This window comes from Varanus komodoensis, unplaced genomic scaffold (assembly GCF_004798865.1).
Source record: "Varanus komodoensis strain SLA01 unplaced genomic scaffold, ASM479886v1 scaffold27, whole genome shotgun sequence".
Classification (NCBI taxonomy): Eukaryota; Metazoa; Chordata; class Lepidosauria; order Squamata; family Varanidae; genus Varanus; species Varanus komodoensis.
Genome location: NW_025335701.1, coordinates 2,694,329 through 2,710,008, shown reverse-complemented (window position 1 = coordinate 2,710,008; position 15,680 = coordinate 2,694,329). Strand labels below are relative to the sequence as shown.

Here is a 15,680-nt window from a genome sequence, read left to right as displayed (position 1 = left end):
GGGGGGGGGGGGGGGGGGGGGGGGGGGACTTCCTTGACTTGGTCTTGACTAATAGGGAGGAGCTGATAGATGAAGTACAGATTAGGGGAGCTCTGGATGCGAGTGATCACTCCATCCTTTGCTTTGAGACGTGCAGCACGTCGAGCACTAGAAGCTGGGACTTCAAGAGGGCCAACTTTGGCCAACTGAAGGCCAGATTGGGGAAAGTCTCCTGGGAGAGGTTACTGGAAGGTAAGCGAGTTGAGGAGGGGTGGATAGCACTCAAACGGGAGGTTTTGGAGGGGCAAGCCTTGACGATACCTCTAGTCGGTAAGGTGGGGAGGCGGAGGAAAGTGCCACCATGGATGCGAAAGGAGGTGGTTAAAGGGATTAGATGAAAGAGGAACCTCCATAGGAAATGGGTACTGCAGGAAATAGACAAAAGGGTATACTGGGAGGAGGCGGCCCATTGCAAAAGGATTCTTCACAAGGCTAAGGCTGATTATGAGCTGAGACTTGCCAAGAATATCAAGAGCAACAAAAGGGGCTTCTTTCAGCATGTAAATAGGAAGAGAAAGGGGAGACAAGTGGTGGGACCACTAAATAAGGAGGAAGGAGATCCAGTGACTGATATGAGGGAACAGGCACAGATGCTAAATGACTATTTTGCCTCTGTGTTCTTCCCAAAGCAGGATGGGGGATATCTGCATAGGAGATTAGATGAGGCTGGGGACTTAGGGGCACAGATTAGAGACACCCCCCCCTTGAAGTCGAGGGGCTCCTCAGGGCATTGGACATTACAAAGTTGCCAGGCCCTGACAGGTTACACCCGAGAGTACTTAGAGAGTTGGCAGGGGTTCTCTAACGCCTGCTGGCCTCCATTTTGAGACCTTGTGGAGAACGGGTGAAGTTCCAGAGGACTGGAGGGTGGCATCAGTGGTCCCAATTTTCAAAAAGGGTAGTAGAAAGGACATGGGGAATTATAGACCGGTTAGCCTTATGTCCATTGTAGGAAAAACAATGGAAAGGCTCATAATAGCGAGAGATCTAGTGATGCTGGATAGGGAAGGGAGGCTGACAGCCACGCAACACGGCTTCCGCAAAAACAGGTCCTGCCAGACAAACCTTGTGGAATTCTATGACAAGGTTTTGAAATGGCTAGATGGAGGGGATGCAGTGGATGTGGTGGATTTCAGCAAGGCCTTTGACAAAGTGCCCCATGATATCCTGGTGGAGAAACTGAGGAGTTTTGGGATACACCAAAGCACTGTCCAGTGGATTAGGGCATGGCTGACTGACCGAAAGCAGAAGGTAACCATTAGCAGGGAATCATCGGGAGGGCGGCCAGTAACAAGCGGGGTCCCCCAGGGCTCTGTCCTGGGGCCACAACTGAGGAGCAGGTACTCCAGATCCAAAAGGATCTGGACAGACTATGGAAGTGGGCAGGAGACAACAGGATGGGGTTCAATGTGGATAAGTGCAAGGTCTTGCACTTGGGGCATAGGAATAGCTGTCATAAGTACAGGTTAGGTGACAAGTGGCTGGAGAGCAGCACTTGTGAAAGGGACCTCGTGGTACTGGTTGACTGCAGGCTAAACATGAGTCAGCAGTGTGATGCGGTGGTCAAGAGGGCAAACGCCACCCTTGGTTGCATAGCCAGAAGTGTGGCTTCTATATCGAGAGAGGTATTACTACCACTCTACACGACTCTGGTGCGCCCGCAATTGGAGTATTGTGTTCAGCTTTGGGCCCGTCATTACAGAAAGGATATAGCCAGGTTGGAGTCAGTGCAGCGTAGGGCCACAAGGTTGGTGGCCGGTTTGCAGGGGATGCCGTATGAGGCGAGACTGAGGGAACTGGGCCTCTTCAGCCTGGAGAAGAGGAGACTCAGAGGGGATATGTTGGCGACATACAGGTATGTGAGGGGATGTCACATGGAGATGGGTAGAGACCTGTTCTCCCCTGCAGAGGAAGGCAGGACACACTCCAACAGAGCAAAGCTCAGGGAGCCAAGGTTCCATTTGGATGCCAGGAAGCACTTCCTGACAGTCAGGTCCCCGAGGGTGTGGAATGGGCTTCCATGAGAGGTCATTGAGGCCCCATCAGTGCGGGTGTTCAAGGATAGTCCACATGGTGGGCATGTCTTGAGCGGAGCCGGCTGGTGCCAGAGGTCAGACTAGATGGCCCGCGAGTCCCCTTCTGACTCGCTCTGTTTCTATGTTTCTATGTTTAAGGTCAAGGTCTCTTTTCCCTGCTACCAGAGTATAGGACACAGAATAATCAATTCAAGTTGCTATAACCCAGGTTCAGGCTAGATAACAGGGAAAATTTCCTGACTGTCAAAGCAATAAGACAGTGGAACCAGTTGCCTACAAAGTCTAGGACTTTCCCGCACTAGCGACATTCAAGGCGAAACTGTGCAGCCATCTGAGTGGGATGGTGTAACATGCTGTCCTGCAACAGCCGGGGGTTGGACCCAATGGTCCCTTCCAACTTTACTATGATTCTGTGATGGATTCAGTGTGCACTACTTGGCCAATATTCTGTCATGATGATGTGGATAAGGGCAAACTAGTCTGCATATTTCAATTGTGGAGACTATGCATGTGTTTCAATGGACACATATTAAGTCAGTCGCGTGTTTCTTGCCATGTGGATCGGTGATATTCATCACACAAGTAAAGAAGGAAAGTCAATGGGTTGGACATGTGTTTGTGCTGATGTGGACAGAATCATCTAAAGTACATGATCAGCCATTACAACTCAAGGACCGCAACATAACAATGACCATATGATCCAATTTAAAGTGCATGATACCAAAATGAGGGGAAAAAACTACCAACAAGCAAATTCCCTGGCCCAGTGGATTAACTAACACAGAGACTAACACACATACTCTGCCTACTCAAAACCTATCAGATCTTGGTCCTCCTTTCAAATTCCTCACACATACCTGCTACCCATAACAAGCATTCCTTATTAACATAGGTTTTACTCTAATTTTTCATAGCCAGACTAACAATGTAATCTGTGAGGTATGTTTCATCAGGAGTACTGCCCTCAGTCTCTTTCCACAAACTACCCAAGTCAGTTCATTTTCCCATCCATTTGGTATGGCTACAGTCTGAGAACGTAGATCTAGCTGTGTCTACAAGGTGACCAAATTTTCTCTTATGAGGTGTGATAGTTTGTAAATGAATACCCTGATTGTCATGATAGCAAAATGGAACCTCAGTGTTCAGAGGCAGTATATCTGAAAGTATGAGATGGTGTGGGATTACTAATTTATGGAGAGATAAGCACCAGGCAGTCTGTGGAGGAATGTTATTTTCAAACCCAGGGAAATGCACTATCAAAAATTGAGGTTTTAAGACAGCAAATGAACCTTTAAGAGCACAGTTAAACTTATCTAAAATCTCAAACACCAGAAAGCTGGAAAGACAGAAGTTAAGGCTGATTTCATAACATATGTGTCATGTGATCAGTGATGATGCTCTGTGATGTCACAAACTGTGCTTGTTAAGGACTGGGCAGCCATACACCCCTCGTCACTTGCCCTGGCTTTTGAGGCCCAAATCCAGATGCTCCTGCTATGCATATGGCCATCCTTAAAGAGCAGGAAGAACAACAAAAATGACATCCACATTGTTGTTCCTGCACCCTGCATTTTCAAAGAACAGGCTTTTTTGTCTATATAGTGAAAATACTTTGAAGGGCAAGGTTGAAAATAGCTTTCATTCTGGCCCATGCAAGTTCCATACCTCCTTATCCACTGAAAGCCCTATTCCCCCTCCCTCCAAGGTATTTCTGTCCTTGGAGAGTAGGCCAGCATGGTTCTTTCAATGCAGACACTTGGGAGAGGGTTAGATTATATATTCCCCCAGACAGAGCACTGTTTTGTACTTTGGTCAGTGTATCCGAAGTATCCTATGGTACTTCGGATGGAATTGTCTCTTGTGCAATAGTAATAGTAACAATGGGAGATCCTTAATACTTTTTAATCTCCAAGTAAAAGTAGGAGTTAAGATAAACCTACATAGTACATAGATCCATCAGAAAAGTATATTAGAAAACACCTATTTCAAATAAAGTCATTTCTCATTATAGTTTCTTCTTCCCTGTTCTACCCTTTCATGAAGACTACGAAGCGCTGCTGAATAGCTCAGTGGGATGTCAAATCATTTTAACTTAACCCAGCAAGACATACACAGTAAATATGGATTTTGAATTAAAGATCAACAATTAACTAGAGCCAAACTTATTAACTTTTATTTCTCCTCTCATCTCCAATTAGTCATGGCTTTATTTTTTTCATCAACTACAAAACGTCTCCTTAGATGTTGTGTCACACGTCAGTTCTCAAGTTTTAAGAGTAATCCAAAGTGGCACTGAAAACACTAGAAAGAAAAAAGAGAAAGACTGACCGACCGACTGACCTACCTACAAAACTAATAAGACATAAATTATGGGAAGCAGAGACCTGCTTCTTTCCCTAGGAGGGGGAAGGGAAGATATACATACAAAGTTTACAAAAAGGTACACAGATATAGAGATATACTTCTGCTAACTTTTGATTGGTGATTGCATTAAAAAACATGTAAAATAATGTTGTGTACATAAGCTCGGTCAAAGGGATAGTGCAATGGCCTTGAGGAATCACTTATTAGCCCCTGTACCCCAGTCTATGGAGCATCCATGTTGATTGGCTGTTCGACTGAGCTGGCAGTGAGCTGAAACGATCCCATTTCAAATAACAACTTATCTAGGAATCTCACTGGGAGATCTAGAACCAGCCTCTCTCTCTTCCCTTCACCTACATCACAGGATTGTTATGAGGATAAAATGAAGAGGGAACAAACATGTGCGCCACTTGGAGCTCTCTGCAGGAAGGGCAGGATCGAATCAGAGACAGATATTCAAATGCTGCTGGTGGAAGGAAGCAAGTAACATTTGGCCTGGCTCATGGCCATACAGGCTGCTGCTGTTCCCCAGCTATGCTTCACAGAAGTAAAGTGCGCCCAACCTCTAACCTGGTCAGGTGAATCACAGCTGAAAACTGTAGCAGTCGACATGCCTATGCCAGTTCAGACAGCACTATACTCTTCTGTCCACATAGGTGCTTGGCATGGCTTTGCCCCATATGAACTGGGCCTTCATGATCAGTATCTAGAACTGAAGAAACTCCATAGCTCAGTTCTAAGACTATGCGATTTTCAGGACAAAGCTCCAAGGGCCATCCCTGAAATTGCAAAGGATAATTTGGAAAGCATCCTCTGGCAACCCTCCATTCTGGAGTCACTGCCAGCGCTGCCTCAAATGCTCTTCCTGTGCACTAAGGAGAGGGGCTGTTTGGCAGTGGCACGGAGAAAGGGTTGACCAAGGAATTGTTTTAGGGATACTGAGTAGCACAGTGACTGGCATGGACCTGTAAACAGGGAAAACAATTAGAGCAGATGTGATGGTATGAGTGGTAGGTTGTGGTACTGGAGATACGGCTTTGGTCCCCACCAGGCTCACTGAATGACTTTGGACTAGTCACTGACTCTCAGTCTAATCCATCTTACAGGGCTGTTGAGAGGATGAAAGGGAGAGGAGGAGAATCATGTAAGCCAGCTTAATTCCTTGAAGGAGGAAAAAAAGTGGAATATACATGTAAGAGAGAAATGAAACGCAGCAGTCTGAGAGCCCTGAAACAGTTGTGGAGAAGAAATTAGGTAATAACAGAAGGACCTTGAACTATATGTGGAGTCTAAAATAATGGCAGTGGAATGATATAGTGAGAAAGAGAACAAAACCACAGACTCACACACATGTCTTCACTGCAGATATGGTGAATTACTGAATGGGTCTGATCTGCGACCTTCCTTTCCAAAGCATGAAACTTCCCTTTTTATGCAAGCAGCAAATATTGCTTTTTCCAGTAAAGGAATATAGCACATGAAGACACATTCTTATGACGTGTAATGCAAAAAAGACAAAGAAAACATGCACTTCTAGTCAACTTACTCTGTGCAAACTTTGGTGGATTGTCATTGACATCAGTCAGGGTTATTGTCACAGTGGTGGTTCCAGACAGTCCACCCATGTGCCCACCCATATCTTTTGCTTGGATGACAACAGTGTATTCCTCTTTGGCTTCCCGGTCCATGTTTGAAAGAGCAGTTTTAATAATAGCTAGAGAAAAAGAAAAAAAGATGACAAAACAAGGACAGAGAAGACAGTTAGTGCTACATGCATAAGATAGAGAATGGGATTAACTACAGGCATGCTTTGCTTGGAGCCATTTGTATTCAAAGAAAACTATTGCCATCAAAATCATCTTCACTTCCCACCACAACAAGCAGTCTTGAAGCAACTTTCATGCAAAAATACAGACATTCACGATTCACTGGGGGAAGGAATACAGAGAAGGGCCTCTGGTGATGACTTCAGTGACTGGGTTGGTACCTATGGAGACAGGCGTTCCCTCAGATGCGAAGGCATGACTGTAACCAGCAAGGGTTGGTCCTATTGTTATGTGAGGGGAGGACCCTGCCTCAAGTGTTGGATATAGTGGGGTGGCAGCAGCAGCTGCCTCTTCCCCAGCCATTGCCCCTCAGACCCCTCCTGACAGGGATCAGGCTGTACAAGTCATTTGGTGGGTAGCAAAAGCAGGCCGCAATATTCAGTATCTGAGACAAATATGCGTCTCCGTCTGAGTTCTCTTGATTAGTGGGGGCTCATATTTTGGCTATAGGGCAAAGCATATAGAGCACATGGTCCTGTAAGTCACATTTTCTCTGTCTAGTGAGATAAAATGCAATGTTTCTTTAAAGCCAATGTTGTTCATGGCACAAGCACCTTGACTTGCCACTCTGCATCAGGAAACAGCAAGATTTGGGCTGGCCAAGCAAACAACTTTCTCCCCCAGCCAGGCTTTGTGAGTGACTCTGTGTCCTGGGCTCAAACAACCATGAGACAGAAAGTCAGAGCCCTAAAAGTGGCATGGCAGGATTAGCTTATCAGCACTTGTGTTTCCTGAAGGGAATTGAGAGAAGAAGCCCTCAGGAACTTAAAACAAAAAAGGAAAAAACCCAAAGAGCTAAAACTGTTTTAACAAGGAGGTGGAAAACCGTGAAGGAAACAAGACCACAATTCCGGAGTCTACAACTAGGCTGCAATCCTGTGCACAGTTACTTGGGAGTAAGTCTCATTGAAATAAAAAGGAGTTGCTAATGATATGTAGGGTTGTGCTGCTAAGGTATGCTTTTGAGGTCACAAGCGATGGTTGTTTAAAGAGCAAAAACTCCCAGCATTCCCTAGTCAGCTAACCCAGAAGAGGTTTCCTTCAGACTGACACGTGTGTGCAGTGGCATGAGGAGATTGTGGACGGATGCAAGATAACAAAAGCAATCATTTCTCATTGTTTTCTCAATTGTTTTAGCACATTAAAACACGCATGCATGCACATACCAGCCAATCAGAGATCGAGCAAGCACTGTGAAGACATTGCAGTATCACAGTGAGAGCACCAAACTCTCATTTCACGTTGAACAGAACAATGTTTTCATCCTAGTTTCCATCCCCTCCATGAATTATCATCAAAAAGAGTTTCACATTTCATTTTATTATTACTTAGTACAAGAGTGGACTTAAAAATATATGTCCACAGTATGCACAGATAGTTTCAAGTCCAGTAGTCCTTGGTTGTCAAAGTCTTTCCTAATCAATTCTAGCAGTAAGCAATTTAATCCAGTAATGTATTTCTACAGCAGTCCATCTACTCTGTCCTCAATTCCCCTTCAAAGTCCACATATCTCAATAAATGCAATATATTTCACATCCAGAAGTATTGCAGTCTGTACTGCTTTCTAGACAGAGAAGAGTCAGTGTGGTATAGCAGAGACCTACTCAGCTGCAAAGCTAATCAGGTGACCAGAACACTCATGTCAGCCTAACTTAAAGTTGTTCAGGGACCATGACCTCCTTGGAAGAAGAGCAGGACAAAAGATAAATTAAGCGAAGTGTTATTGTGCTTTGCCACTGCAGGGTTCTTAAGGCTTTCCTTCTGGTTGGCTTTAAACTAAATCCATTGCCAAAAGTAATCTGAAAGAGACATACATACACAAATACAATAATCCACAATTCGTATAACAAGCAAGATGTTGCGAGGGGGGGGCGAGGTTGAATTGATATAAACCATAAACAGTGTGTACACCTTGATTAAAGCTACTGGATATTTAAGGGGTGGGTATGCCATTGGTACTGTATTAGTTTAATTGTGTTCATGATGAAACACTCAAAGTAAGCAGAGCTTTGTTACGTTATTGTCTCCATGATAGCAACAATTCATTGTTGTGCCCTGTTCCCTCCACTCCCACAGTACTTGAGCACTCATAAGCAGCAGTGCAGCAGTACAGAAATCCATTCCTTTGGAAGAAAATCAGCGGATACTTTCAAACTATCAGTTTACTTACAAACCTAATTAAACTTAGTGGAATCTTGCTTGCTTGTTTGTTCTTTTCCAGCACCCAATAGCTGAAGCTCTTAAAGCAGGGAGCACAAGTACTGCATTTGATCCTTAAGAAGAAGCTGCCTTCTCAAAGGATGCTTTAATTGTTGGCCAATTCCAGGTTAAAGTCTGCTTCTGTCTGTGTCCAATACAAACTGACAACTGCTTCTAGCAATCTCTGTCCGACAACTGCTTCTAGCAGTCTCTGTCCCTCATCCACTGTTTCTGCCCGCCAAAGGCTGGGAAGAGAGATTCAAGCTATCGAGGATGAGGATGGTTGTTGTGGCAATGATTATCCATTAGTTGCTAGGGAATCAACCTGTTCACAGTAATCAAGGCATAGTCAAACCCATAATGATACATGCATTTCTGTAGAAGTAATTATTTCCCTCAAAAGACACACACACCAATACTGCTTTTGAATCATTTTTTAAATGAAATCATTTGTCTGTGAAAAGAGAGCAAGAGGTTCATGTTATTGAATCGTCTTAGTAATAAGTGAAGCATTAAGAATGTCAAGGGAAATTCAATCCACCAGTGGCTTTTAAAATCACAGTGCTTGGGGGTTTCTTTCTCAGGGATAGGAAGAAGAAAAAAACCACTCTCACACACTTATATTCAGGAGCTTATCCTGTCAGAGCTCTCAGCTGGAGAACTCTGCTTATGTGGAATCATTAATGATTGCACAATAATTACTTGATATTCACCCCCCCCCCTTTTAAAGCAATAATTATGTAGCCCAGTGTAATGAAAAGGTTTGCAGGTGAGATTGTGTACCCCTGTGATCATTCAATTTTAGTAACCCATTTAATTCCACATGATAAAGCAGAGAACATATTTGAATTTCAAAAACTGAGGACATTTCATTGCATACAAATAAAAGACTTGTGATACAGACATGGGGAACCAACACAAGATAGGGCATGGGGGCAGTTACACTGACTCTCTAAAATGCCTTTCAGAACTATCAGACAGTGGCAGAGGAGAACCAGAACCTTTGGTGAAATTCACACAACACTAAGCATTCTGGGCTCAGTCTGATATGGCTTGCCTTAAAAGAGAAAGGAATACTACAAGCTTCTGAATCCTCAGCTTGGGCCCAAACCTCAGCTAGAGAAACTTTCCTAGTTTGTATCCTGCTTGATAGATCTGCTTTTGAGAAAAGTGGGTTGAGGGAGGCACTGTCCAACATAACTCCCCTCACAAATATTTTCCTGAAGGGAGCCTTTTGAATCAGGTGCTAGGCAAAGTAGTGGAGAAATTTCTCTATTGCATGTCCATAAAAAGCTGACCTCAAGAAAAGTCATCGAATTCAGATTAGTTATGAACTGGAATGGGCAAATCAGCAAACATAAGCCCACCAAAGTTCTCCAAATTCCATCTATGATTTGAGTGCGTACAAGATTTTCTCTTGTTTCCCCCACAGGAAATTTCATTTGTATTTTATATGCATTTTTCTAAATGTATACAACAGTTCTATATATTTTTGAAATGTATGTATTATTTTCCAAGTGATAAAAGTATATATGTCTGTATTTTGCAAAAGTAAGAATTTTCTCTCACAGATCTTTCAAATGTACACTTGCTATCAAAGACATTTTCAGGGCATCTAGGAATCACATTGCAACCTCAGAAAGGTATGGATTTAGACCACAGATTGTGTCAAATGAAAAGATATGAATTGGATAAATACAGAGTAAAATGAACTTAAATGAATTTCTGTTACTTCCCTAATTCAGATTTTCTCTGTACAAATTCCTAATGTGGAGGAGAAGGTTCCATGTGTTTCCAACATTTTTAAGCTGAATCCTACATGAGACCATGTAGCTCACCCATCCAGCAGGGTTGCATATATTTTAGGGATGGAGGGAGTGTTCTTTCCTTCAGGCTGTAATACACCTTACAGTCAAAACAGCAGAGTAACAGAAGCTAGTCTTCCAAAATTATTTACCCTATTCTTAATGAGAGAAATCAAGAAGAAAAGTATTTCATCGAATTTCTCTAGTGGAACAAGTTCTCCAGCAGCTTAATACTAATGGCAGTGGAACACCGTCTTTCTGTTTTCCTCAGGTTATTTGGATGGTTGGTAGAAGTACCAATGGCAACTGTAGTGACAGCCTGGGCAGCATTTTGCTCCCTCCCCACTGCTCCAGAAGTAGCCTAATTCCAAGTCATTGTGTCTGTGCATGTGTGTATATGTATGTATGCATTTTCATATTTCATTTTTTATCTTTATCTTGTTTTTACATAAACTATCACTGAAATTACTTTCTCTTTTGTATTCTGAAAAAATATCCCAGTGTAGTAAATACTTATAAGTAAATACTTATAAATAGTAAATATTATTCAGTATTTGAATAATTCTTCATTTTAAGCTAAGCAGCTCTGTAGCTGACCTGAGCTTGGAGGGGAGACCACCTGGGAACAACAAGTAGCTGCCTTGAGTTCCACAATGGGAAATAGCACATAAACATGATCAATAAATAGAATGGGTGTGCATGTGATTATTTTAAATTTCACATGTTTGTTTTAATTTGGATATTTATAATTTAAAAAGCAATCCAAGACGTAATAATAAGTTGGTGATCACCTGGATAGATTGTAAAGACAGATGAATTTAAAAGCAACAGTGAAGTGTGTCTAGTACAGTCTCCTTCTGCTCCAATTTCTGAAATACGGGGCTATACCAACATTGCTCCTGGTATATAAAAATATTTTATTAAAAAAACTATTTATTAACAAAATGCATAATTTTTTTTTTTTTGGAAAAAACAAAGCATTTACTAATCCATTAAACAAAGTGAAAGGAAGTTGTTGTTGGTGTTAGTCGCGAAGTTGTGTCCGACCCATCGCGACCCCATGGACAACATTCCTCCAGGCCCTTCTGTCCTCCACCATCTCCCGGAGTCCACCCAAGCTCGCACCAACTGCTTCAGTGACTCCATCCAGCCACCTCATTCTCTGTTGTTCCCTTCTTCTCTTGCCGTCTATTGTTCCCAGCATTACACTCTTCTCCAGGGAGTCCTTCCTTCTCATTAGGTGGCCAAAGTATTTGAGCTTCATCTTCAGGATCTGGCCTTCTAAAGATCAGCCAGGGTTGATCTCCTCTAGGACTGACTGGTTTGATCGCCTTGCGGTCCAAGGGACTCGCAGGAGTCTCCTCCAGAACCACAATTCAAAGGCCTCAATCCTTTTGTGCTCAGCCTCCCTTATGGTACAGCTTTCACAGCCATACAGTGCAACTGGGAAAAGCATTGTCTTGACTATACGAACTTTTGTTGGCAGGGTGATGTTCCTGCTTTTTAGTATGCTGGTTTGGTTTGCCATAGCTTTCCTCCCAAGGAGCAAGCAACTTTTAATTTCTTGGCTGCAGTCCCCATCTGTGGTGATCTTTGAGCCCAGGAAAATCTGTCCCTACCTCCATTTCTTCCCCATCTATTTGCCAGGTAGTGATAGAACCGGTTGCCGTGATCTTAGTATTCTTAATGTTGAGTTTCAAGCCAGCTTTTGCACTCTCCTCTTTTACCTGCATCAAGAGGCTCTTTAGTTCCTCTTCACTTTCTGCCATTGGAGTGGTATCACCTGCATATCTGAGGTTGTTGATATTTCTCCCAGAAATCTTAATTCTAATTTGTGATTCTTCTTGCCTGGCCTTTCGCACAGTGTACTCTGCATATAAGTTAAATAGGCAGGGCGACAATATACAGTTTTGCTGAACTCCTTTCCCAATTTTGAACCAATCAGTGATTTCACGTCCAGTTCTCACTGTTGCTTCTTGACCCGCATATAGGTTTCTCAAGAGACAAATAAAATGGTTTAGTAGTCCCATCACTTTAAGAACTTGCCACAATTTGTTGTGATCCACACAATCAAAGGCTTTAGCATAGTCAGTGAAGCAGAAGTAGATGTTTTTCTGGAACTCCCTAGCTTTCTCCATGGTCCAGCATATGTTGGCAATCTGATCTCTAGTTCCTCTGCCTCTTCAAAACCCTGCTGTTGTGAGGTGTCAGCTCACAGTTGTAAATGATCCACACTTATGGAGGCAATAAAACTAAAGTCTTTTATTGCTACTTTTCTACAAGATTTACGATGCTACGAATAAGCTCTACTGCAATGACCTTTACAAGTTAGTTGCTATCTTCTTAATGACGTCTCTCAGGGAACCCACGTGGGATTAGCTTTCTCTGTCCCACCTTTCCCCCCTAAGGTGGGACAAAGCCTCCTTTTGTTCCAATGGGCATAAGCTACATCTAAGAGTCACGTGAGTCAAATCTATCCCGCCTCTTGTGTCTCCTGTATCTTGTTCAGGAGACTCAGTGTCAGGAGGTAGGGGGGCATTCTGTCCACGCTTTTCAGGGGCAGAACGTGTAGTGTCTTTTCCCTCGGGGCCCTTGTGGTCAGGCTGAGGTGTGGCTGTTTGCCCAAGGGGTAAAGGGTCAGGATGAGGGACGGCTACCTGTTCAGCTACTCCCAAGCAAGGTTGTGGAAGGGTCACTTGGTCAGAGGGCCTCAAGTATAAGTCCTCCTGTTCTGATGCCTGATTCTCTCTTTGGGTGTTTGACTCTTCCTGTGAGGTGCCGCCTCTGTTGAGGCGTCAGGCAAGACACCTGCTAATTCTCGGTCCACATACTGCTGGAGCCTAGCTTGTAGGAATTTGAGCATAACTTTGCTGGCATGTGAAATGAGTGTAATGGTGCAGTAGTTTGAAACAACTAACATCAGTATATTCTTTTTTCTGCTGACAATACTCAATTTTCCCCTTTTATATTTTAAAAATACAGAAAGGAAAATACAATAACATAAATACAAACATCACAATATCAATATAATACCATACAAGGCTCAACTAATAAGTAAAGAAGTAAATAATACTGTGCCCCCACCACCCAGGAGACCTCCATTTTATTTCATATATTATAACACTTACCAATATATAATATACTTCAATTATATCCATATTCCCTCCAAATATTTATATAATTTTGATTAGGCTTACAACCTTTACCTTCTGTCAATACTGCTTTTACAAAATCTTCCCGAATTTCATTATATTTATTTGGTTTTATCAACCCTTTTAAAATTTTTATTTCTGCTGTCTATCATTAATTACCATATTCCATATTTCATTATACCATCCATGCCTTTGCATAGCCCAATTCTGTTTCCAATATTTAACTATCATTAACCTGGCTGCCATTATCAAACTTGGGATCAATTCTTTCTTAACTTCATTTATATCTTGTTTTTCAAACAACACAATTCTCAGTGACATTTCTAAATCTATATCTAAAATTTCTCTAATGTTGTTAAACACCGTTATCCAAATCTTTTGTATGTTATCACAATCCCACCACATATGTTTGTAAATTGCAATCCCTTTCCCACATCTCCAACATATGTTAGAATAATTTTCATCAATTTGATTTATATCCATCTCCATATCACTTTATATCCATGTGCTTTAATCCTAACCGACATACTCTTATATACTCTTCTATTCCAAATATTCTTCTAACTCTTGTCTTTTATTTCACCTACGTCCCTGTCCCAAATTGATTTTAAACTTTTTGTCTGCTCCCCTAACTCTGTTAATATCCTATAAATTTTAGCAATTCTTCCTTTGCTTGTATATTCTTTCTTAATCTCACATTCTTTCACAATCATTTCAAATTTTGTTAATTGTCTTTCTTCTTCTTTAAATTTATCCTCCATCTTTATCCATTTTTCTAATTGAATTAAATTTAACCAATTTAATTTGGCCTCTGCCAATATACTCCTTAATTGTGTTATATTTTTTATCTTATTTTTCCAGTCTTCCCATTTATATATATTTATTTTTAATTTATTTATCCAATCCTTTGATTTTATTTTTGGAAATAGCTCCATTTGGACCACTGGAGTTAATGAAGAAATTCCCAGAATTAACTGTTGTCTCCATTTTTCCCATACTTCCATCGTGTTTTTTAAAAAGGGATTTTGAATTCTCTAAGCCTTTTAATATCCTTTTTAAATCAGTATGTCTCTAAGTAATCACCTATTGCCCTTAATTATTTTAATTCAGTATCACTCCATGTTAATTCTTTGTTTTGGGCTATATCTGGAATTGTCTTTAATTGATTTGCAACCCAATACCGTTTAACATCTGGAATGCCCAACCCTCTTTTTTGTGATTCATACCACAGTACTTCACTTATTCTTTCTCTCTTCCCTCAATTACAATAAACCTCCAATAACTTCTGCATTTCCTTTAATTCTTGATTAAAAATATTGATTGGAATCATCAAAAACAAAAAATTAATCTTTGGCAGAAATTTCCTTTTTGTTATTGCTATTCTTCCAAACCATAATAAATTTACCTTTTCATGTTTTCTTATTTTATCTTTTATATCCTTCTTTACCTTTTCATATTTTTTCTTCTTTAATTCTTGATTATTTTTGGAATATCAATTCCTAAGTATTTAAACTACTATTTTAAATTTATATTTTTCTATTAATCTATCCAATTCTTCACTATTGTGATTGTAAAACATCATTTCCTATTTTTCCCAATTTTCTTGCAACCCAGTATACTTTCCAAATTCCTTTAAATGTGAATATATTCTCTCTATACTATTTACTGGATCTTGAAATGGTAACAATGTATTATCTGCAAATAAATTAATTTCAATTTTCTGACATACTCCAATTCCTTCTATCTGTATATCATTCCTAATTGCATTTGCCAATACTTCTATCATTAAAGCAAATAATATTGGAGATAAGGGACAACCCTGTCTCTTTCCTCAACTTAGGGTTATATTTTTTGTAATACCATCATTTACAATTATTTTTGCCATATTTTCTGAATATAATTGATTTATTACTTATTACTTCCAAATCCCATCTTCACTATTAAAATATTCATTGTTGGCCATTCCACACAGTCAAAGGCTTTAAATATATCTAATGCTAATATACTTGCCTTTATATTTTGCTTCTCAATATAACAGTTAATATTTAATAGTCTCCTTACTACATCTGACATTTGTCAACCTCTTATAAACCCACATTGATCAATCTGTATATATTTATCTATAAATTTATTCAATCAATTTACCAGTATCGCTGTAAAAATCTTAGCATCTTGATCAATAAGAGATATCGGTCTATAGGATCCAGGGTTTGTAAGATCTTTATTAGGTTTTGCTATCAGCACTATCAAGGATTTTCT

General features: G+C 41.0%; 1 protein-coding gene across 3 annotated transcripts in view; it reads right to left on the bottom strand.

Annotated features, from left to right (window-relative positions):
* Window positions 1-15,680, bottom strand: part of CDH8 (cadherin 8) — a 299,609-nt gene that overhangs the window by 127,541 nt on the left and 156,388 nt on the right. For all 3 annotated transcript variants that reach the window (XM_044434245.1, XM_044434247.1, XM_044434246.1), the window contains exon 4: window positions 5,986-6,153. In XM_044434245.1, the coding sequence (XP_044290180.1) occupies window positions 5,986-6,153 (168 nt within the window). The remainder of the gene's footprint in view (window positions 1-5,985; window positions 6,154-15,680) is intronic.